Here is a 25,029-nt window from a genome sequence, read left to right on the forward strand (position 1 = left end):
AGCAAGTTACTTTATGTAGTCTTATTTCTATCATACTCTTCCGACACTAAGTTTCAATCTATAGTAATAAAAATTATGTTTATCCTAAAAAAAAATCCTAAATATCATTATGGTTGTTTTTTGACCAATTAGGCAGCTGATCAATGGCACACCCAACCACAATAATTCGATAATTCTTTTTATAGATAAGATGATGTTATGGACCACGGAAAGCAACTTTATGTTGACATTTCACTAACTTTGTATCATTGACAATAATACCCAAGTGCCACTAGTGATTAGCTACAAATTTTGCTCATGGAGAATTGTGGCAAAAATGTGCTAGATGCCACGATAAGCAGCACGTGATGAGGGTTTAAATCTGTTTGTTAGTAGAAACGAAGAAAATCTGATGATCGATAAAACTGAACAAATGGTCTTAAAAATTACCTCTAAGAGATGAAGCTGTAGTAATATCTGTTAGAGTCCTACATCAGCTAGATTTTGATCTTTCTATTTTAATATATTTGAACCTTCCTTCTCCTTAAGGGCTCCTATTTAGAAAGTAATTCGATATGGTCAACATATTTTCACATGGTATTAGAGTTAAGTTCTAACATTGAGACATTTTTGCCTGTTTGGCCTCCGTTGGAGGGCATCTGTTATAGTCCCAAATTGACTAGAGGACCTTCCTACTTTAAAATATTTGAATCTTCCTTCTATGTAAGGACTCCTATTAAGCATAAATTTGATGGAGGTCCACAATATTTTCACATGGTATTAAAGCAAGGTCTAATTTTGGGACATTTACGTGTGTCTAGCCTCCTTTGGAGGGCATATATTAAAGTCCTACATCGGCTAGACTTTAAGTTTTCTACTTCAATATATGTGAGAACTTCCTCTCTCTTCTCAAAATGCACATTTGTAGAGGAATCTGATGGGGTTAAACATATTTTCACAATATCCATGCATTCTTGAGGAAGTTCCAAATACTTTCACATGGTATCAGAACCAAGATCTATCAGAACCAATATCTAGCTCTAGTCCTATGGACATTTGTCCCCCCCCCCCCCCCCCTCCCCTCTTTCATTGAAGGGTGCTTGCTAAAGCCTGATACCGATTGTCGGCTAGACTTTCAAGGGCTCTTTTGGAGAGAAATCTGATGGGGTTCCACATACTCTCACAATCTCCGTGCATTTCAGATCGAGTTCCAAATATTCACACATGATATCAGATTCAAGGTCTACCTCTGAACAAAGTCTCATTTCATCTAAACTTAGATTTTTCTACTTAAATATATGTTAAGACTTCCCTTCTTTCTGCACCGGCGCATTTGGAGAGAAAAATCCGATGAGTGACGGGGTTCCACATATTTTCATAATCTCCATAGATTTTATGATCAAACAATATGAATTATTAACCACTTGAATTAAAAATCTGAGAGGGTTGTATTAGCCTGTCTGAGCATGTGAGCACCATGGGGTACCAGGCCTACTCAAAAAATGTACTAAAAGCAATGTCCAAGTGGCATTTTTGTCATTTACTTCCCACTTTAACATCATGTTCAATCAAGGGACCATATTGTGTTAGATATATATAGCATCCAGTTTTGAAAGTTGAAGGCATCTCAAAAACTAAAGTTTACCAAAACTTTCAAGTCATCATCTCACAGAATTAACTGTGAGACTCTATATGAGCTATGGCAACCGAAATCGATATTCCAGTGTCTGTATCCTCAAAGGTAATTGATCATCCCCTCTATATACTAATTAATTTGTTTTATTTGGTGTGTGCATGTTTTATTTGGTGTGTGCATCACTAGTGATAATTCTCGAGCTTGATCTTAATAATTCTCAACTCGATCTCGAACATAAAATTAAAACTCGTTTAACTTAAAAAGCCGAGCTTCATAACACCAATGTTCGACTCGGCTCGTTCTAAAACTTGATTAGATTTTTTGATTCAAGTCAAGCAGAGCAATTAGAGCACACTTTTTTTTCGAGCCAACACATGCCCATATGTTCATAAATCATACTATAAAAATATAAAAATCATTGACCTCGAGCCAATAAATGAGTTAATCGATCGCGATTGCGAGCCCATAAACGAAGATCAAGTTCGAGCTCGATAATTTAGAAGATATTCAAGCTCCAGGTTGATCCCTACTTTGAAAAAGTTATTCGAGCTCGATAATTTAGAAGATATTCAAGCTTCAAGTCGATCCCTACTTTGAAAAAGTTATTCGAGCTCGAGCCAGAGCCTAGTATTATATTTTTGAGCTGAGCTTGAATAACCTACTACTCGACTCGACTTGGATCGTTTACACCCCTATGCATAACTAGTTATATATCTATGGTTTAGCTTCATCATTAAAGAAAACAAAACTTTAGCATAATGAGGTATAATTTGGGGATTTGATTTACCTAAATTTGCCAGAGACTGATCATAGCAAAGTAACATGGAGATTTCATATCTACTGAAAGCCTCCATGATAGAGAGGTCAGGTCTGCGTACATCTCACCCTCCCAGATCACATCTTCTGGTGGGATATACTGGGCTTGTTTGGTTTGAAAGCCTACATGATATAATTCGATTCCATAGAAAGATCGGGAATTTCTTTAGGAAGAAACTTTTAGAGTTACAATTAATATGTGGCATGATAAGACTGATAGTGAAGTACATAAGTTTAAATTGCTTCAAAGGGGAACTGAAGCTGAAAATATTGACTCTGGAGTCCGGATTTCCATATCTAAGAAGACACCAACTAATTTCAACATATGTACCTACCTACGGGAAAAAGTTCACTTAAAAACGGTAAATATTTTGAGAGCCGTGAGAACCAACTATTCATAATAAATATACATAGAATATCATGCATAATATTCATCATGAATATTGATCAATGATATTCATCATGAAACACAAAAGCAGCAGGATCTACGCGATCTTACCCCTACAAGCTTAGATGACTTTTTGTGGCTTAAAGGACTTGGTTGTTGTCACGCATTGTGATTACCTTATGCATGCAAACCAAACCAAACCAGTAAATCTCACTCAAAAGTAAGGTCCCAGCCACACACGCCCCGGGGGGCGGTGGATGTATGGAGACCTGACCTCTACCCCAAAGAGTAGAGCGGTTGTTTCTGTGAAGAACACGGCTTATGCAAGAGGGTGATATAACAGGTACAATGGAGAAAGACTAGCACATGGTGAATATAGAACGAGAAAATATAGAAAAAAGATTGTTTTCCGGGAAAGTTGATTCCTCAAGTATTCCTATCTAAGTTTTAGGTATGCAAAGTGACATTTGAACCGCCAAACGCACCACATCTAGTAACATACTAATTCAAAAAGTTTACTCAGCAACAAATTCATTGCAAAGCATGACTGCTTCTCTAAGTTCAGAATAAAAGCCTCTCAAAACACTAATATTCTCCATATGATTTATGAGTTCATGATTGGTACATATGCAGAAATGGCTCTATATTGATTTCCTTGTTATAGAAACATAGGGTCGCAAATGAAAAACTGAGGAACATCCTGGGAACGTTTCATCAGGACAGTATGCACTTATGCATACAAGTAATTTGTATGCAATTTTCCCGGTATGCACATGTGCATAAAAACCAAGAAACAACTTTAATTACTTGTATGTAAATGTGCATACCGTCCACATGAATCGTTTTAGGTGCTCCTCAGTTTTTCATTTTTTTGGGGTTTTCCCTTGAACCTCCCTTCAGAAACATATATGCATTATAGTTTATTCTGATGTAAGCATGCTTGATTTTCCTGCAGAAAGGTGAAAGGGAAGATGATGCATTTTCAAGTGAATTTTTGGACGGAAAAGTTACCGAACATCCTGGAAACAGAGTGAAGCAACTTGAATCTGGGCCTAATCAACCCTTAGAAACTAGCAGCCATGTGGCAGAAACTGTAAATACACAACTAGGATCTGATAAACGGACCGATGATGAGGGTGGAATTTTTTTCCAAGCACTCTCAGTTCCCATGGTCAACACACCAGACAGTTGCGAGACTACCACAACGGAAGATCAGGAAGACATAAGGACGACTAAGATTGAAACCTTCACAGAAGAGAACCCAAATGATGATGAACGAGTTGCAGTTATTGCCTCTGAAGAGACAGAAGATCACAATGTGGTGGAAGCAGTTTCTGCTCAAACCGAAGGGTCTATTGATCATATTCATGGTTTGATCAAGGGCTCGGACAAGGATATAGAAGAAGTAACGGAGTTCTGCAATAAAGATGAAAGCACGGGTGGTTCCTCAAATGCAAAAACAGATGCAGGTAAAGAAGAGAAGGAAGGTAAGGAACCTGAAATTGTTAAAACTAAAGAAAATGTTGAGAAAGATGATGAAGAAATTAGACCAAGCGTTGAAACAGTGGAAAAAACAGAGTATGAGGGGTTGCAGGATGGCATTATCTCTGATGTTTGTGTCTCGACACAAACAAAGCCCAAACACGGGATTACAGAAGATGAAAAAAAGAATGATGATGGTCAAATGAAGAGTGAAAAAAAGGGCTCAGAGAAGGCTGAATCTGAAGGATTAGAAGTTTCGTACAGCATGGCACCAAGTAAGAAAGAAATAGCAAGCGAAGATGAAGATCAAGAAAAGGAATATGTTCTCAACGTGTTAGAACACGAACAAGGTAATGGGGATGATGTTACAGGCTCACACGATGCAACCGGTGAGGATATAAAAGAAACAGCAGTCAGTCAACATGCAACCACAGTGGCCTATGTCAAGGAGCAGGATCTGAATGAAACAGATAACAAATCAGTTGATGCTCAAGAGGTAATTCTTGTTCAGTTTAACTATTCCAAAAGCCTTTACCGAGTACATCATTTGAGCTAAAAGTTGCAATGCTAAATTATCAAGCAACTGTTCTTTGCTACAGAATCTCTGAACTCTTTATAGTGTTTGATAAATTAGAAAGTGCATAAACCACAAGGGTTATGGCGTAGTGGTTGAGGTCCTAGGGGATGTTGAGTATCCCATCTGCCCAGGGTTCGATTCCAGGTGTACACAACAATTGTGGTCACTGAGTTTAGCAATGCTGATTTCTTGCAGTTACAGTTTGCCGGGATTAGTCCAAGCATAGCCTGGGACACCCTTCCAAAAGAAATTAGGAAGTGCATAGACGGCTCACTCCCTAACAGTTGGGAAAATCTCAAATAACAGAAAATAAAATGCCCCACAAGAGATCCAAACAAGATAGATTACAAGATCTATAGGACATAGCAAAAGAGCATCCTCAAATAGAGACACAACTTGATATAATGAAGAAGAAACCATTTATAACAATTGCTGCTAACAATTCTTAGATGAAGAACAAAAGAGTGAAGCTGCCACAAAGATTGTTATCAGAAACTTTGAGCCTATTTGGCTATTCATACTAGTTATAATATATTTTCTTTCATTCTTTCCCTTACACTGAAGATATATTTTTCCATATAGGCAAGTGAGCAGAGTGAGAATGAAGGAAGAGACAGAAGTGAACAAAAGCCCATGGAAAGTATCAACAAAATTGTACCCTCCTGTTCAGAAACTGAGCAAGAAGAACAAACTGAAGTGATCAGGCCAATTGTTGAAATAGATGAGGAAGCAATAACAATTTTAAACAAAGATGATGATCAAGAAAAGGGACAAGAGGTCAACATGTCAGAAAAAAGCCAATATGAGGATACCATTACAAGTTCACAAGACGTGACATTTGGAGGCTTACAAAGAAAGAACCACTATAGTGAAAGCATTGAACCTGAACTTGTTGAAACTAAGGAAATTATAGAGAAGGATACTCAAGAAATCGAAGATAATGTCGAGACACTAGAGAAAACAGAGAGGTTGATACATGCCATCCCCACTGATGTTTTCATCTCAACACAAACAGAACCAGAAGAAAAAACTCCCAAAAATGAAGAGAAAAATGATGAAGAGGTTATTGGGAGTGATGATGATAAAAAAAAGAAGTCTGAAAGCCTCATGGTTATGGAACTATGTGAAGAACTTGAATCTGAAGAAGTGTCCAACCTTTCGGATAATTCTTGTATGGTGTCGAATGAGAATGTAATAGCGAGCAAAGAAGATCAAGATAAACTTTACGTGTCAGGAAAAGGCCAAGGTGGCAGTGATGATGTTACAAGTTCACAAAATGCATCCAGCGAGTATATAAAAGAAACAACAACCGGTCAGCATGCTACCACACCAGCTTATTTCGAGGAGGGGCGGGATCTGAATGTAACGCCTAAAGATATCGTCAAGGAAGGAGACGATAGAACAATTGATCCTCAAGAGGTAATCCATGTCCAACCTAAGTAATCTCTTAATTACTCCAAAAGGTTTTACTTGTACATCATTCTAGCTGAACCTGCAATGCTTTAAATCATTAAGCAATGCGAAAATATTGTTCTCTACTACAGAATCCCCCAACATTTGATGCTTATGAGAAATTAGTAAGTGCATATGTGGTCGCACTTTATCATCATTGGAAAATCTTGAACAACTGTATACATGGAAATTAACAAAAATTGTTGTTTCAGCCTTTTACATTTACCTCTTAGCTATTTCTCTCCCAAAATTTCCAAAAAGTCACTATCTCCACAAGTAGCAACTCAACTTGCGGAGGGGTCAAAATGTAAAATAAAATAAAATCTGAACATGGTCCGCAAGTACAGGGACCAAATCTGTAAATTAGTTCAAATACTTCCACAAGTAGCGGAAGTGCTACTTGTGGACCCTGAAATAATTTACAGATTTGGTCCCTGTACTTGCGGACCATGTTTCAGATTTTTTTTACATTTTGACCCCTCCACAAGTTGAGTTGCTACTTGCGGAGGTAGTGACTTTTTGGAAATTTTGGGAGAGAAATAGCTAAGAGGTAAATTTGTCCGGCCAAAACGGCTATTTTTGTTAAACAAAATAATATCTGGACATACTAAAAGGATCTAAACAAAATAAAATACACAATATCTAGACATGCTAAAAGGATCTACAAATAGAAAAGCAACTTGGTTTATTCCCTTGAACATGTAGTAGAGATGGTAAAAACTTCAAATTTTTCTATTCACAACTTTTGTTTCTGGTGGTTGGGAAGGGGAAGGAGATATAAGATGGCAAGAGCAAGGTTTAGAATGTCAATCTAGGGGTAGTGAAGTGAGTTCAAAAGTTCCATACAAAACAAATTATTCTATTTTCACTTTTTATTGGTAATTTACTAGTTCTATGTTTAATCTATAAGACCATATTGTGATTCTCATGCAAAGTTTGACATCAAATCCTCTTGTTCAACATTTAGTTCCCATTATTGAGGGAAAAAAATGCCTGATGCACATGTGATACCAATCTAAAATAGGGGTTGGGTAACGGTGAGAATGGAAAGTTACGGTGAGAGGGGTAAGAAGGGATGTGGTGCACCAAGATGCACTGGACCAATTTCCGTATCAAGCACAATTCATGGGATGGGGGTGAGATTAAAAGTGATCAAGGGTCCAGATCTCTTCTTACGCTACTCACCTTAACTCTTATTCTCACACGATCCTTCGTCTCTAAAATAATGTTCATAAAAGTGTATATGCTTAAAAAAAGCCAAGTTATTTAGAAGAATAATTGCAACTGACAATTTTTGAAGAAAAAAGAATGAAAAAAAGCTACCACAAATATTGTTTTCACAAGCTTTAAGCTTATTCATATATGTTATTGTTTCTTTTATTTCGTTATTCCCATATACTGAAAATATATGCTTTTTAAATATAGGAAAGCGAGCAATGCGAAAATGAAGCAAAGGACAAAACAGAACAAAAACAGGGAGAAAGTGTCAACAAAATTGTACACTCAAGTTCAGAAATTGAGCAAAAGGATGATACCGAAGAAATCAAACCAAGTGACAAAAAACTGGAGCAACAAGGATTGTTGCATGTTATCACTGCTGATACTAGCAACTCAACACAAACAGAATCTCATGTAGGAAGTGCAGAACATGAAGAAAATAATGGAGAGACTATTGAATGTGATGATGGTCAAACAAAGAAGTCTAGAAGCCCCATGGTTGAAGCATGTATAGAGACTGTCCCAGAAAAGGCGAATGAATATGAAGAAGGGCTACTACATTCAAACAGTTCCAGTATGGTGCTGAATGAGAATGAAATAGTGAGCAAAGATGAATATCAAGAAAAGGAACAAGAGTTTTACGTGTCAGAAAAAGGACAACATGGTGGGGATGATGTTACAAGCTCACAGAATGCATCCAGTGAGGATATAAAAGAAATGGTTGGTCGACATGGTACCAAAGTGGCTTATCTCGAGGAGGTGCAGGGTCTGAATGCAATGGCTAAAGATATCCTTAAGGAAGAAGCAAAGGATAGAACAATTAATCCTCAAGAGGTAATTCATATCCGACCTAAGTAATCTCTAACTACTCCAAATGGTTCTACTTGTGCATCATTCCAGCTAAAACTTGCAATGCTTTAATCAAGTTATGTGGAAATAACGGTATCTACTACGGAATCCTTCAACATCTAATGTGTATGAGAAATTAGTAATTGTATAAGTAATCACATTCCAATATAGTTGAATAGGGTTAGGTTTAGGGGAAAACAGTAAAAAAAATGTAAAACTGAGGACACCCTGGTAACGATTCATTTGGACATTAAGTAATTTGTAAGTAATTTTTCCGGTATCCACATGTGCATAACATGCACACGTGCATAAAAACCAAGAACCAACTTCAATTACTTGTATGCACATGTGAATACCATCCAAATAAATGGTTACTAGGGTGTTCCTCAATTTTTCATTTTTTTGGGGTTTTCCCCTGAACCTCCCTCTAGTTGAATAATATTGGAACAACCATATGTCCTTTACTTTATAAGGGCTCTAAACAAGCCAAAATACACAATATCTAGACCTAATTAAAGCATCTATGAATAGAGATAACTTCCATGGTAAGCAATATGTTATATTGAGTTCTAATCCTTGCTAGTTCTTTGTTTAATTCATTAGAGTATAAGTTATGCACAATTTTAATCTCAAATGCTCTTCTTGTCCAATATTTGGTTTCCACTGTTGAGAAAATAAATGGCCAAAGCACATGCCATGTCTATCTACAATGATTGTTCACCCATACACTCAAATAATACTTTTTCATAGGCAAGTGAGCAATATGAGAATGAAGCAAGTGGCGAAAGAGAACAAAAGCCCGAGAAAAACTCTTGTTTAGAAACTGAGCAAGAGGAATATGCCAAAGAAATCAAACCAAGTGTCGAGACAGAGGTAAAAGAGGAACAAGAGGGATTGATGCAAATAGAAACTCAGGTAGAATCTCAACAAGAGGCTACAGAGCATGAAGAAAAGAATGACGAAGAGGTTATAGAGAGTGATGATGGTCCAAAGAAGAAGTCCAACAATCCCTCGACCGAGGAAGTATGTAAAGAGATTGATGCTGGGAAGGTTGAATATGAAGGGGTAGAACTTTTTGATAATTCCAGTGTGAAGCTAAAGGCAATAGCAACTTTAAGCAAAGACGAGGATCGAGAAAAGGAACAAGAGCTCAACATTGAACAAGAAAAGAGCATTTCTGGTGAATTACAGGCACAAGTTGAAAAGGAACTGCAAGAAGATTTAGGAGGCCATCAATTAGAGGACTCAAAATCTGAGAATCCATGTACTACTGAACAAAATGTAAGAACACATCAACTAATACACATCAAGTTACTTAGGAAGCATTAGTTTTCCTATTTGAAATAATTTGATTAAACAAGATCATTTAGCTTATTTGCTAAATTTGTTTCACTCGTAGATTTTGGAGGAAGTTGGGGAGAAGACAACTATGAAGTCGGAGGAGATCACCAAACAAGCTTTTCAAGAAAGCCAAATCGACACAAACAAGGAAATAGAGGCAAAATTAGATGTTGAAAATCAAACCGACGAAAGAGAAAATGCAAGTGAGATGAAAGATGAGGTCATCCTCACTGAAAAGGTTAGTTGGAAATACAAACTAACTTGAATCCACATTTTTTTTCCTTTAATAAGAAATAGCTTGAATTTCTTGTACTTTAGATTATTCATTAATATACTTAAGAATAATGTTAACCAGATATCATTGGAGCTTGGACAACCTATGGAACAAAATACCGAGGCATGTCAAACTACAACCATGAGTGAAAAGATAGAAGAAGAGATCGCAGAAAAGGTTGAAGATTTGTCCCTTGGCAGTAAAGATGATACATATGACAATACTATTACAGAAGAAAAAAGCTTTCTGGATGGAAGAACAACGGAGATTGAAATCTCTACATTTGAGCATGAGCTTGTAGCGGAGAAGACCACTATAAAGCCAGAGGAGATCACCGTACAAGCTTTTCAAGATAGCCAAAGCGGGGCAAACAAAGAAATTAAAGCTAAATTAGAGGCCGAAAATCAAGTTGACAAAAGAGAAGATGGAAGTGAAATGAAAGATGAGGTCGTTGTGGCTGAAAAGGTTAGTTGGAAATGCAAACCAACTTAAATCGACTTTCTTTTTCCTTTAACAATAAATAGCTTGAATTTCTTGTACATTAGGTTATTCATTAATATACTCTAAGAAACATGTTAACCAGATGTCATCTGAGCTTGGACAACCTATGGAACAAAATGTTGAAGAGATCCAAGCGTGTCAAACTCCAACCATGAGTGAAAAGACAGAAGAATTGATCGCAAAAAATGATGAAGATTTGTCCCATGGTAATATCGAGGATACAAATGCCAATACTACTATAGAAGAAAAAGGCTTTCTCGATGGAAGTACAAGGGAGATTGAAATCTCCACATTAGAGCACGAGCCTGTCGGAGAAAAAAACGGTGGTCTGGATGAAGCATCGAAGAAAAAATACACAGATCTAAATGAAGCAACAGCAGCAGAACTTCAAGAAGATTTCATACCCTCCAAATCACCAAGAACTTCAACAGAAGACACTCCAAATCCAGTGAAGTCAAAAGCAGAAAGTGAAAATTTGCCAATAGATCTTGACTCTGACTCTGAAGTAGAAATCCCTAGAGTGGTTCCCAAGTCAGAAGATTCAAACCTGAAAGAAGAGTGCGTTATTTCAGCAACAGAAACATCTGTGGATGAAGAAAAAGGAACTGTAACGAAAGAAATTTCAAGTGATGAGGTCAGACAGAAAATGCCCTTACAGTTCACATCTTTTTCTTGCATTTCTTTTGTCTATATGAGTTAACATGGACTTTTTTGAAGCAGATATCATATCCAGATCCAATAGCTGAAAACCCTGAGGTGACAGAAGTAAGAGTAGATGCCCAGATAGGTCAAGATGATTTACAAGCTGCAGAAGATTTCGATTGCGATTCAAAAACATCTTCCACTATACAAGCATTAAAAATGGACATGAAGGAAAGTGCTGAGAAGAGTGTCAGAATCAGTGAAGAGGTAAAAAATGATGGTGTAGATGAAGCTCCAAAGCAAGAGAGAATTCCATCTCAAGAAGATGCTACAACATTAGAACCTCAAGTTAACTTGTCAAACATAGAATCTACTTATCCATCAGAAAGTGACAAAAAAGTTGACGAGGATGATTTCTATGCAACTCATGAGCGGAAGAGCATAGATGCATTAGGACAGGAAAAGAGCATTTATGGTGCATTGCAGGCACGAGTTGAAAAGGAACTGCAAGAAGATTTAGGAGACCATGAATCGGAGGACTCCAAATCTGAGCATCCATGTACTACCGAACAAGATGTGAGAATACATCAACTCATACACATCAAGTTACTTGGGAAGCATCAGTTTTCCTACTTGAAATAATTTGATTAAACACAATCATTTAGTCATTCGCTAAATTTATTTCACTTGTAGATTTTGGAGGAAGTTGGGGAGAAGACACCTACGAAGCCGGAGGAGATCACCAAGCAAGTTTTTCAAAAAAGTCAAAGTGAGATAAACAAGGAACTAGAAGCCAAATTGGATGCCGAAAATCAAGATGATGGAAGAGAATATAGAAGTGAGATTAAAGATGACATCGTCCTGTCTGAAAGGGTCAGTTGGAAAAACAAGCTAACTTAAATCAACTTTCTTTTTTGTTTAATAATAAATAGAAGGAGGATCAAACGAGAACAATAACTAAATACGAGAATACGAAAACGATCAAATCGCGTGCAAAATCACATGTGATTTTATATTAACGGGCAAAAGGTGTGCGGGGGACTTTGGCCGCGACTTCATATCGCGGGGCAAAGTCGCGTGAATAACATGTGAATTTGTACGTGATACTAGTGTAAAATCACATGTGATTCGACCGTTTTCTTATTCTCTTATTTAGGTACCGTTCTCGTTTGAACATGAGTCATAATAAATATAGCTCAACTTTCTAGTACATTTGATCTTTTTAATTAATATACTCGATAAAACATGTTGACCAGATGTCATCGGAACTTGGACAGCCTATGGAACAAAATGTTGAGGAGATCCAAGCATGTCGAACTACAACAATGAGTGAAAAGACAAAAGATGAGATCATAGAAAAGGATGAAGATTTGTCCCTTGGCAGTATAGATGATACAGATGACAATATTATTATTAAAGAAAAAAGCTTTCTCGATGGAAGAACAAGGGAGATTGAAATCTCTACATTAGAGCATGAGCCTGTTGAGGAGAAGACCACTATAAAGCCGGAGGAGATCACCATACAAGCTTTTCAAGAAATCCGAAGCGAGACAAACAAGGAAATCGAAGCCAAAATAGATGCCGAAAATCAAGCTGACGAAAGGGAAGATAGAAGTGAGATGAAAGATGAGGTTGTCCCGACTGAAAATGTTAGTTGGAAATACAAACTAACTTTAATGGAATTCCTTTTCCTTTAATAATAAATAGCTTGAATTGTACTTTAGATTATTCATTAATATACTCAAGAAACTTGTTAACCAGATGTCATCGGAGCTTGGACAACCTATGGAACAAGATATTGAGGAGATCCAGGCATGTCGAACTACAACCATTAGTGAAAAGATAGCAGATGAGATCGCAAAAACGGATGAAGATTTTTCCCTTGGCAGTAAAGATGATAAAGATGACAATACTATTAAAGAAGAAAAAATATTTCTCGATGGAAGAACAAGGGAGATTGAAATCTCTGCATTAGAGCATGAGCCTGTTGAGGAGAAGACCACTATAAATTCAGAGATCACCAAGCAAGCTTTTCATGAAAGCAAAAGTGAGACAACCAACGAAATAGAAGCCAAATTAGATGTTGAAAATCAAGCTGACAAAAGAGAAGATAGAAGTGAGATGAAAGATGAGGTCGTCCTAACGAAAAAGGTTAGTTGGAAATACAATCTAACTTAAATTGAATCTCTTTTTCCTTTAATAATAAATAGCTTGAATTTCTTGTACTTTAGATTATTCATTAATATACTCAAGAAACACGTTAACCAGATGTCATCAGAGCTTGGACAACCTATGGAACAAAATGTTGAGATCCAGGCATGTCAAACTACAACCATGAGTGAAAAGGTAGAAGATGAGATCGCACAAAAGGTTGAAGATTTGTCCCTAGGCAGTGTAGAGGATACAAATGACAATGCTATTAAAGAAGAAAAAATCTTTCTTGATGGAAGAACAAGGGAGATTGAAATCTTTGCATTAGAACATGAGCCTATTGGGGAGAAGACCACTATAAAGCCAGAGGAGATCACCAAACATGTTTTTCAAGAAAACCAAAGCGAGACAAACAAGGATATAGAAGACAAATTAGAGACCGAAAGAAGTGAGATGAAAGATGAGGTTGTCTTGACGGAAAAGGATAGTTGGAAATACAAACTAATTTATATCGACTTTATTTTTCCTTTAATAGTAAATAGCTTGAATTTCTTGTACTTTAGATTATTCATTAATATACTCAAGAATCGTGTTTACCAGGTGTCATCGGAGTATGGACAACCTATGGAACAAAATGTTGAAGAGATCCAGGCATGTCAAACGACAACCATGAGTGAAAGGATAGAAGATGAGATTGCAAAGAAGGATGCAGATTTGTCCCAAGGCAGTATAGATGATACAAATGACAATACTATTAAAGAAGAAGAAAAAATTCTCAATGGAAGAACAAAGGAAATTGAAATCTCTGCATTAGAGCATGAGCCTGTTGGGGAAAAGACCACTATAAAGTCAGAGGAGATCAGCAAACAAGCTTTTCAAGAAAGCCAAAGCGCGACAAACAAGGTAATAGAAGTCAAATTAGACGTTGAAAATCAAGCTGACGAAAGAGAAGATAGAAGTGAGATGAAAGATGAGATCGTCCTACCTGAAAAGGTTTGTAGAAAATATAAATCAACTTTCTTTTTCCTTTAATAATAAATAGCTTGAAATTCTTGTACTTTAGATTATAATTAATATACTCAAGAAACATGTTAACCAGATGTCATCGGAGCTTGGACAACCTATGGAACAAAATGTTGAGATCCATGAATGTCAAACTACAACCATTAGTGAAAAGATAGCAGATGAGATCGCAGAAAAGGATGAAGATTTGTCCCTTGGCGGTAAAGATGATAAAGATGACAATGCTATTAAAGAAGAAAAAAGCTTTCTCGATGAAAGAACAAAAGAGATTGAAATCTCAACATTAGAGCATGAGCCTGTTGGGGAGAAGACCACTATAAAGCCGGAGGAGATCGCCATACAAGCTTTTCATGAAAGCCAAAGCGAGACAAACAAGGGAGTAGAAGCCAAATTAGATGCCGAAAATCAAACTGATGGAAGAGAAGATAGAAGTTGGATGAAAGATGAGGTCGTCCTGATTGAAAAGGTTAGTTGGAAATACAAAGTAAATTAAAGCGACTTTCATTTTCCTTTAATAATAAATAGCTTGAATTACTGGTACTTTACATTATTCATTAATATACTCAACAAACATGTTAACCAGATGTCATCGGAGCTTGGACAACCTACGGTACAAAATATTCAGGAGATCGAGGCATGTCGAACTACAACCATGAGTGAAAAGATAGAAGATGAGATCGTAGAAAAGGATGAAGATTTGTCCCTTGGCAGTACAGAGGATACAAATGACAATACTATTAAAGAAGAAAAAAACTTCCTCAATGGAAGAACAAGGGAGATTGAAATCTTTGTATTAGACCAAAAGCCTGTTGGGGAGAAAACCAAGATGAAGCCGGAGGAGATCACCAAACTAGCTTTTCAAGAAAGCCAAAGCGAGACAAACAAAGAAATAGAAGCCCAATTAGATGCTGAAAATCAAGCCGACGAAAGAGAAGATGCAAGTGAGGTGAAAGATGAGGTCGTCTTGACTGAAAAGGTTAGTTGGATATACAAACTAACTTAAATCGACTTTCTTTTTCCTTTAATAAAAAATAGCTTGAATTTATTGTACATTAAATTATTCATTAATATGCTCAAGAAACATGTTAACCAGATGTCATTGGAGTTTGGACAACCTATGGAACAAAATGTTGAAGATTTGTCCCATGGTAGTATAGAGGATACAAATGACAATACTACTATAGAAGAAAAAAGCTTTCTCGATGGAAGAGCAAGGGAGATTGAAATCTCCGCATTAGAGCACGAGCCAGTCGAAGAAAAAAACGGTGGTCTTGATGAAGTATCAAAACAAAAATACACAGATCTAAATGAAGCAACAACAGCAGAACTTCAAGAAGATTTCATACCCTCCAGATCACCAAGAACTTCCACAGAAAGTGAAAATTTGCCAATAGAAGATCTTGACTCTGTCTCTGAAGTAGAAATCCCTAGAGTGGTTCCCAAGTCAGAAGATTCAGACCTGAAAGAAGAGTGTGTTATTTCAGCAACAGCAACATCTATGGATGAAGAAAAAGGAACTGTAACGAAAGAAATTTCTAGTGACGAGGTCAGACAGAAACTGTCGTTACAGTTCACATCTTTTTTCTTGCATTTCTTTTGTCTATATATGTTAACATGAACTTTTTGAAGCAGATATCATATTCAGATCCAGTAGCTGTTGAAAACTCTGAGGTGACCGAAGTAAGAGTAGATGCCCAGATAGCAAAAGAAGATCTACGGGCTGCAGAAGATATCAATTGTGAGTCAAAAGCTTCTTCCAGTATACAAGCATTAAAAATGGAACTGAAAGAAGGTGTTGAAAAGAGTGTTAGAATCAGTGGAGAGATAAAGAAGGATGGTGTAGATGAAGCCCCAAAGCAAGAAAGTATTCCAACTTTAGAAGATGCTGCAACATTAGAACCTCAAGTTAACTTGTCAAACATAGAATCTACTTATCCATCAGAAAGTGACAAGTCACCCACGTGGGCTCTTGAATTTGTTTGTGATGTACAAACCCCTGAAGTAGTTACTGATTCAAAAGAGTCAAAAGTGGCAGAAGAGCGCATTGTCTTAGCAACAGCCGAGCATACGGATGAAAACAATGGAGAGGAAGAACAGGAAATCAAAACTAATGAAATTTCAAGTGCAGAGGTCAGGAGAAATTCGAGTGTTTGAAGTTAACACGTCTTCTTTATCTTGTATATCTCGCCTAACGAACTGAACATACTTTTACATTGTTGCAAACAGAAAAAGGAACAGATAACGGAAAGCAATCAAGTTGTAGAACACCCTTCAATGATGTGTCCTAGTGCAATTCTTATTGAAGAGGTCTATAAGCAAATAAAGAACTATCGTCATTCCTTTAAGCTACCAACGAAATGACTCTTTCTAATTTAATGCAGAGCCTTTAGGAAGGTTCAGGGGGAAACCCCCAAAAAAACGAAAAATTAAGGAACGCCCCGATGACCATCTATCTGGACGGTATGCACATGTGCATACCGGACAAGTTGTTTACAAATTACTTTTATGCACATGTGAATACTGTCCAGATGAACAGTTACCAGGGTGTTCCTCAGTTTTTCATTTTTTTGCGATTTTCCTCTGGTTATCTAATTCGTTGTTTTTTCGCAATATAGAGTCTTGAACTATATGGAGAGCTCAAACCCACATCTGAATTGATGATTGATGAAGACCAAGTTGATGAAACAAAGCCTCAACCAGAACAATCAGTCATCACCTCTGAAAACATCATGAAGTACCAGACTTTGGAATCCAAGTTGGAGCATACGAGTGAAAAAGATTTGAATAGAAGCTGGGATATGGAAGAGAATGTTACACTCACACCTGAAAATCAGATTAACAGCACAGAAGATCAAAATGAGACAATGAAGAATGTCATCTTGAAGGAAAATGTAAGTCAAAAATAGCACTCAACTATGACTTATGTTCACCAGGTAATCCAAAACTTCTGCTTACATACCAATATTATGAGTTGAACAGGTTGTTGTGGAGAGAGAAAAAGAAGAGGGAAGAACTGAAGTCAAAGAACAGGATTCTGAGGAAGATGATTGTCCGAAAGAAATCGAGAATACATCAACGTCAAATCTAAAGGAATTAGCCAATGAGGTCAGAGATCACAAGAAGAATATTAATATCAAATCATCTTCATTATTCATATATTAAGATGAAAATTATTGTCTGACAGATAGAAGATTCAAAGCCGATACCAATTGAAGTAAAAGCAGAAAGCCAAAGAGAACTCAAAAATATACCAGAAAATCTCAGTTGTCTGTCAAAAGCATCTTCCACCATAGAAGAAGTAAAAGATGACAGCATAGATGAAGCATCAAGGTCCGAAAGAGTTCCAATTCTGGAAGATGCCAAGGCATTAGAACTTCAAGTCAACTTACCAGAAATAGAATCTATCATTACTCCCTCAAATGACCAAGATGGCATGAAACTAAGAGAAGGCATAGAAACTATTGAACAACAAGGTGTACTCGTTTCTCAGTTAACAGACAGAGAGATCTTAGAAGAAGAAGCCACTGAGAACAGGAAAGAAGCACCTAATCATGAGTTTGAGAAAGAAGAAAAGGATGATGAACAGATATCTGAAATACAAACTCCTGAAGCAATTTCCAAAATGGAGGTGAAGGAAGAGTATCTAGGAGCAACAAACGACTCATGCAAAACACTTACAGGTGGATTATCAAGTGAGAAGGTAAAAGGTTGACACCCGTGAACAAACAATTCTTTAAGCCTAATTCTCTCTTTTATTAATTCGATTTGATATCATTAAAGAAGATATAACTCAGATTCAGGTGGACAAGGGCACTCACAAGGACTTTATCGTAACCAAAGTTGTTAAAGGCTCAAGGCGCACTTAGGCGCAAAGGGCTCCCGGGGCCTAGGCGCAAGGCGCGGGCCTCAGGAATGCGAGGCGCATCTTATCAGTATATATACACACACAGTTACACACAACTCAAATATGTAGCAAGTACAAGCCTCCAATGCAGCTACCAACAAAACTTTGATAGATTAGAGGCTGAAGGGTTTAAAGCATGAGCCATGAAGGAGAAGTTTTAAGGTCTGGGTATTTATAGAGAAGGAGGCTTGAAGTTCTAAGGAATGGGTATTTAATAATAGGGTTTGACTTATGTCATCTATTTGATAACTCTTCTATTAAGAAGTCTAGGAGATGAGAACATGAGAAAACTTATTTAATCTTAGGGTTTAACTAGGTATTTATTAACTCTTTATGAGGTGCCCTTAGGCCCACAAGGCGCCTCAAGCAAGGCACAGTGGATTAGTGAGCCTCGTGAATACACCGAGCCTCGACTTGAAAAAAGTCCAAGACCTTGAGCCTCAGAGCCTAGGCGCACCTCAGGCGCACTTTTAACAACTATGATTGTAACAGACTCCATTTGCATAGGGGAGGTTCATGATGATAAAGTCTTTGATGAATACTCTTCTATAATTACTCCTGATGAAGTCAGAAAGCTAAGTCTTGTTTATAATGCAGTTATTGGATGAACTTAAAGAGATTGATGCCAAAGAAGATACTGAATTAATAGTTAGCGGAGAAGAGAAGGCTGCTGAAGATTCTTACCAAGATGCAGTTGCAGAAGTGACAGCAATCTCGCAAACAGAAGAGGTAAGAGCAGTAATTGAGGTACAGATTCAAGGAAAGACATGCATTAATTGTCAAATAAACTTAATTTTATCCTTTTTGAATCCGCACTCAATAGAAGGGGAAGGGAAATTGCATTTAATCTGACATGTATCTAGCATGAGGGTATTGAGTAAGGTATACAGAGAAAGGAAAAACTATAAACAAGAAATCTGTAAAGTAAAGGTTGCTCTCATTATATACAAAACTGCTGTATTTTGCCAGAAGCCAAAAAGTTTAAGCAAATAACATCATTTCTGGGACTAACAGAGATGGAGAAAATGTCATCTCTGATGTCGATTATAAATTGATCTGTGGACCCCCACTGATGCATCATTACTCGTCCTACCACCACTATAAATTTCAAGTCATTGTCAACTGATATGATTATCAGGTTAGAACATATTAACCGTCTCAACAAGCCACCAATTTAACATAGATTTTTCTTAGAGCATAAGAAGAGAAAAAAATGGGTAGCCATATTAAAGGACATCAAAATTTACAGAACTGTAACTTCATTTATGATCATAGTTGTTAAACGCCCAAGGCGCACTTAGGCGTAAAGGGTCCCGGGGCCTAGGCGTGAGGCATGAAGCGCATGCCTCAGGAATGTGAGGCACGTCATGAAAAAAGTATATATATATATATACACACACACAGTTATACACAACTCAAATATGTAGCAAGTACTCCAGTGCAACCAACAGTACTTTGATAGAGGCAGAAAGGGAGAGGGGTTTAGCGTGAGCCATGAGGGAGAAGTTTTAGAGGCCCGGGTATTTATTGAGAAAGAGCCTTGAAGTTATAAGAACTGGGTATTTAATATCAGGGTTTGACTTATGTCATCAATTTAATAACTTCCTTTAAGAAGTCTACAAGGCAAGAAGATGAGAAAACTTATTTAATATTGGGGCTTGACTTGGTATTTAATAACTCTGTATGAGGCGCGCATAGGCCCTCAACCAAAGCGTAAGGCTTTAGTGAGCCTCGTGAATATGCCTAGCCTCGACTTTAAAAAAGCCCAAGACCTTGAGCCTTATGAGCTTCAGAACCTAGGCACGCCTCATGCGCACTTTTAACAACTACGTTTATGATATGAAGTGTATCTTTTCTTTAACAAATTTTCTGGTATGGGGGACGTGCACAGAAGTTACACTTTAATCAAGGAAATAAGGGGAGATGAACAGAACTAGATCATGACATAATTTACCACCACCATTATTCTGTGATTAAGGACTCCCTATGCTGATAAGAAAATGTTAAGACCCAACCTAATTTAATGCAGCTTTATCACATAAGTTTTCAGCTCTGTCCTTTATAATGACATTTAGATTATTACATGCAAATGGACATTCTGCCTTCATCGATTGATCATCTAGATTTTGGTGATTGTGTTCCATGTGATAGAAACTTGTGTCCATGGTACCACCTGAAGAACTTACATCTCCAACAACTGAAGACCGAACAAATGACCTAGTAGCGGGAACGGATAAGACAAAGGTTGAGCACAGCAGCATAAGCAACAAGGATTGGAATCCGGAAGAGTTTACCGAAACTTTATTAGAAGACCAAAGAAGTGTAGAAAAATATATCGAGGAAGAAGGGCAAGATAACTTTGGTGTTGAAAATAAGGAAGCAAAAAGTGGAAATGAGGTAGTGGAAGATGTTCTTGTTAACGAGGTCAGCCACAAATAAATCAGTCGTACAAGTGATTTTTTCTTATATTAGCTTAGAACAATTTTGGTCCTAAGTTGGCATATTAAATCATCCCCTAATTTACAGGTTCTTCTGGAAGCTGAGAAGGCCAAGGAAAGTAAAAGCATCAAAGATAACATCAACAAGGAAGTTAGCTGCATACCAAACCAATTGACATCAGCCACAGATGAAGTTTGCCAGGTTCAGATTGAACTTTAAAAGATTATACCACTCAATAATCTGCTTTTCCCTAGAATTTACTCACAAAAAGTTCTCATTGAACAGATTAAAAGGTTAAATTCAATTCCCAATGAACTTCTTGAGGCAAAAGGTTCGGTTGAAGATATTGGAGATCCAAAATTAATGGCTGAAAACCACAACTTAAAGGCTGAAACATTCACCATCATGAAAGAACCAACTGAAGATATGAAGCAAGATGTTGAGAACACCAGCGAAACTGTTGCCTCAGAATTTGAAAGATTGGAGAATATGGTGACAGAAGAAAAGTTGATAGAAGCAAATGCAAACAAGGAAAAAGAAACACTAGATGAGCCACAGGCAGATGACCCTGCAAAAATCATGTCTGATTCAATATCGAGTTCGACAGAGCAAGACAAAGAAGTTAGATCTGAGGAGAGCAGTGGCCATGGTGATATGCACAAACTTGAAGTAGAGCCAACTGAAGTTGATGAAATAGTTGCTGACGGTAAAGAAGTTTCTGCAATGTTGACAGAAAATCTTCAGGAAGCTTCCCCCGAGATGATTCCAGTGAAACATGACCCAGAAACTGCAACCATCATTGAGAAGATTGAAGAGATCAAAGATAAAGATGAAACTCTTGTGGACATGGATTTTTCGACAAGTACTAAAGAGGTAGCATGTCTGTCAAATGAAAAGACAAGAGAGCTTCAAGTTTCCACATTGAATACTGAAATAGACGGAGGCAAACAGGATGGTACTGGTGATATGCTGAACAAGGAAAGAGAAGCAGTACAAACACACGAACATATATCCGATATTAAATTTGTTGATCCTCCATTGAATGTTGAGATCAGGGAGCAAGAAGAACTCATGCACTGTGGTTCACAAGAACCATCAGAAGACAATGCTTTGCTATCACAGAATGACAAGAAAATTGTAGATTTGCTTGTTCAACCATCAGTACAGACAGAAATCATACAAAGCGTAGATAAAAGATTTGAGGAGGCTCCTGCAATAGATGAACAAAAGCATGAGAACGATCTCGATACAGCCAAAGCAAGAATTGTTGACGTAGTGAGCAGTGCAGAAAGTCCAAGAATTGAACAACAGCATCTCGACACAAAAGAAGCAACAGTGGAACCCATTAACCAGGAAAATCAAAGTGAGCAGAAAAAAGAAGCAGATGAAAACATACAGAGCGATATTCCAATTGAAAAGGTCTGATAGAAGAAAATATCTTCTCATGCACCTTATTCACCTTGGTAACCCATTAACTCTTTATTCCTATATTTTCATTCTTTTCTGGTTTCCTAAATGTAGGTGCCAAAGCAGACTACAGCAGACACAGAAATTGCAGATGAATTTCTGGTAATGCCAGTGGCTAAAGAAGAAGAAGAAAAGTCGAACCACCTGCAAAATTATTCGAGGGAAGAAGAGCATTATGGAAAGAGGACATATCAAGATCTTGAAGCTGTAACGGAACCATCCCAAACCGATAAGGTCAGGACCACAACCAAACACACACACATTTATTTTTTTTATTCCTCTTTCTCTTAACAAAATATTATCAATCATACAGTTGTCTGATAAAGTGAAAAAGGCTGAATCAATAGACATCCAAGAAGAGACCATGGCTGGAGGCAATCTTCATAAGGAAGAGACAGAGAAAAGAACAAACATCACAGAGGCAACACTCGATTTACATCATGGAGAACAGGGTGATGAAACATGTTCAGAAGCTGCAATTCCAATTGAAGATGTAAGCACTTTTCTTCCACATCATGCTGTATGCTCAGTTCTGCTTTCAATTTATTTATCCTGAAAAGTCCTGGGGGATGTGGTGAAATATCTCATCTGCCCAGGGTTCGATTCCAGGTGTACACAACAATTGTGGCCACTGAGTTTATGAAGGCTGATTTCTTGCAGTCATAATTTGCCAGGACACTTCCAAAAAAAATTCATATATGTTACTCTTCAAACAGGTGAAAAATTCAGGTGTGGAGTTGAAAGGTGACATGGATGTGCCAGTTCCTAAGTGTGCTTCAACAAGGAATCCTGAAGTTAGAAGTGCAATCCTTGAGGTTCTATCTGTCATGGATGCAACAGCTGACAAAGCAGGTTATAACAGAGATCCAAATGATAAGACAGCTGAAGCACATGTGGCAGAAAAAGGAGTTCTAAAGGAAGACGTTCATCTCGATTCGACATGTAACAGAAGCAAAACCACAGACAAGATTTCTGTAATGAATCAGGTAACATCACCACCAACGGAATATTCAAAAAAAACAAGACTAATAAGATAGACAAGGGCATAGAATATGAGAATCAACCTCTAGAGTATAATATCCCACATTGGTTGGGAGGGGAACAAAGGTTTCTTTATAAGAAATTTGATACCTCCTCTATCAGACGCGTTTTAAAAACTATGAGTCCAGGTGTGTGGACAAAGAGGACAATATCTGGTATGGGAACCGGACTGGTGTGCCAGCGAGGAGGTTGGGCTCCCAAAGGGGGTGGATTGTAATATCCCACATTGGTTGGGAAGGGGAACAAAGGTTGCCTTATAAGAAACTTTATACCTCCTCTATCAGACGCGTTTTAAAAACCGTGAGCCCAAGTGTGTGGACAATGTGTGTGGACAAAGCAGACAATATCTGGTATGGTTGGCTTGGGATGTTACACGGAGGTTGGCCTAGCGATTCACAGAGCTACTTAATGAGCCATGAAGTACTAGGTCTCATGTTCTAATCCGTCTAGGTGCTACCAACTCCAGTCTGTGCCACACACCTCAGCCAGAAGATCAGAAAGTTGCCCGATTCATGTGGAGGGGATGCTTCATATGGCTCCCATGAAGTAGTTGACAAAGATCAGTAGAAGAATCGGCAGCATAAGCAAAAACAAAAGGAAGTTAACATGCAAAAAGAAAAAAAAAAGAGTAACATTAAAATTGAAGAAGAGCAGATACAGGAATGCAAGCAAAAATACATTGTTACAACAAAAATAGAAATTATCCATTAGCACAACTAATACTGATAATGTTTCGCAGGAACCTGTCAATCTCCCTCTAACAAAGGAAAGAAGTATGGAACTTGATGCACCTGTGACGCCTGCTACTGCAGCTAGAGAGGACATGGAGATTTCAAAAGAATATGTAACAGATGACCTTGTGAAAATAAGCCAGATTCAACCGGAACTACAAAAATATGAAGTTTCAGCTAGTGCTGTGGATAAGCAGTTACCAGATAAACCATATCAAAATGAGAGCATGGAGAGCAAGCTCTTAACTGGAAATATAGATGCATCACATGAGCAAAGGGAACCAAATGCAAAATCACTGACTGCTAAGGCAAAAAACTTGAAAGCCACCGACGCTTCGGGTACTGAACCACAATGCAGCATTGAAATTGTCAAAGAAGAGAAGAAAATAAGTGATGAAAAAGAGAAGTCTGAGACACCAGAGGCAGCTAGGATTGTGTTCACTGACATATTGCATGAATCAACACAAGGGAACTCACAAGTGGCTGAAAACTTAATGTTAAGAACCAGATCAAGAACAGACAAAGAGGATGAAGCTTTGACAAAAGATCAGCAAGTAGACAAAGAAGAAACTGGTGACAACAGAGAAAAAACGGAGGACGAGGATGAAGCTGAAGAAGATGACGAAGATAATCAAAAGATGGGCTCATGCTCTGATGCTCCGGTTATGATAGAAGCATCAAAAGACATGGATGTTAAGGTTCATAAGAAATCTCATAATATACTTTCAGGTGTTGGCTCAAAGGTCAAGCATTCAATTGCCAAGGTGAAGAAAGCAATAACCGGTAAGTCTTCTCATCCAAAACCACCGTCACCAAAAGAGAGAGATTAAGTGATTACTCGGCGAAACAGATCAGTGTGTAAATTTCTCAAGGAAGAATAACGCAAATGTGATAAATGGTTCAGAAGGAACTCGCCAACTAGTTATATCACGTAGTTGAGAAATGTGAGCAAAAGCTAGATGCAGTATTATTTTGCATGTATTAATTGTGTGTTTGAGTGAAATGTATGAAATAACTCAGTTACATCTATTTAGTATTTTGTTAATTAGGTTTCCATAGAACTTATGAAATGGCATTCTTTCTCACTCTCTCTCTCTCTCTCTTTAATGCAAACATAC

At 37.5% G+C, this 25,029-nt stretch overlaps 1 protein-coding gene across 1 annotated transcript; it reads left to right on the forward strand.

Annotated features, from left to right (window-relative positions):
* The first annotated feature begins 1,600 nt into the window (after positions 1–1,600).
* LOC112515368 (titin) lies at positions 1,601–24,998 on the forward strand. Its single transcript, XM_025122147.1, has 25 exons — positions 1,601–1,720; positions 3,775–4,797; positions 5,461–6,297; positions 7,756–8,382; positions 9,148–9,678; positions 9,797–9,958; positions 12,917–13,306; positions 13,424–13,771; positions 13,907–14,299; positions 14,406–14,795; positions 14,913–15,305; positions 15,423–15,875; positions 15,962–16,459; positions 16,556–16,636; positions 16,945–17,220; positions 17,309–17,434; positions 17,514–18,029; positions 18,831–18,980; positions 20,385–20,657; positions 20,760–20,873; positions 20,958–22,091; positions 22,194–22,373; positions 22,453–22,632; positions 22,856–23,125; positions 23,920–24,998. The coding sequence occupies exons 1-25, from the start codon at positions 1,679–1,681 to the stop codon at positions 24,739–24,741; spliced, it is 10,209 nt and encodes a 3,402-aa protein (XP_024977915.1). The 5' UTR covers positions 1,601–1,678; the 3' UTR covers positions 24,742–24,998.
* The last annotated feature ends 31 nt before the right edge of the window (positions 24,999–25,029 follow it).

Source organism: Cynara cardunculus (genome assembly GCF_001531365.2).
Source record: "Cynara cardunculus var. scolymus isolate 2C chromosome LG 7, CcrdV1, whole genome shotgun sequence".
Classification (NCBI taxonomy): Eukaryota; Viridiplantae; Streptophyta; class Magnoliopsida; order Asterales; family Asteraceae; genus Cynara; species Cynara cardunculus.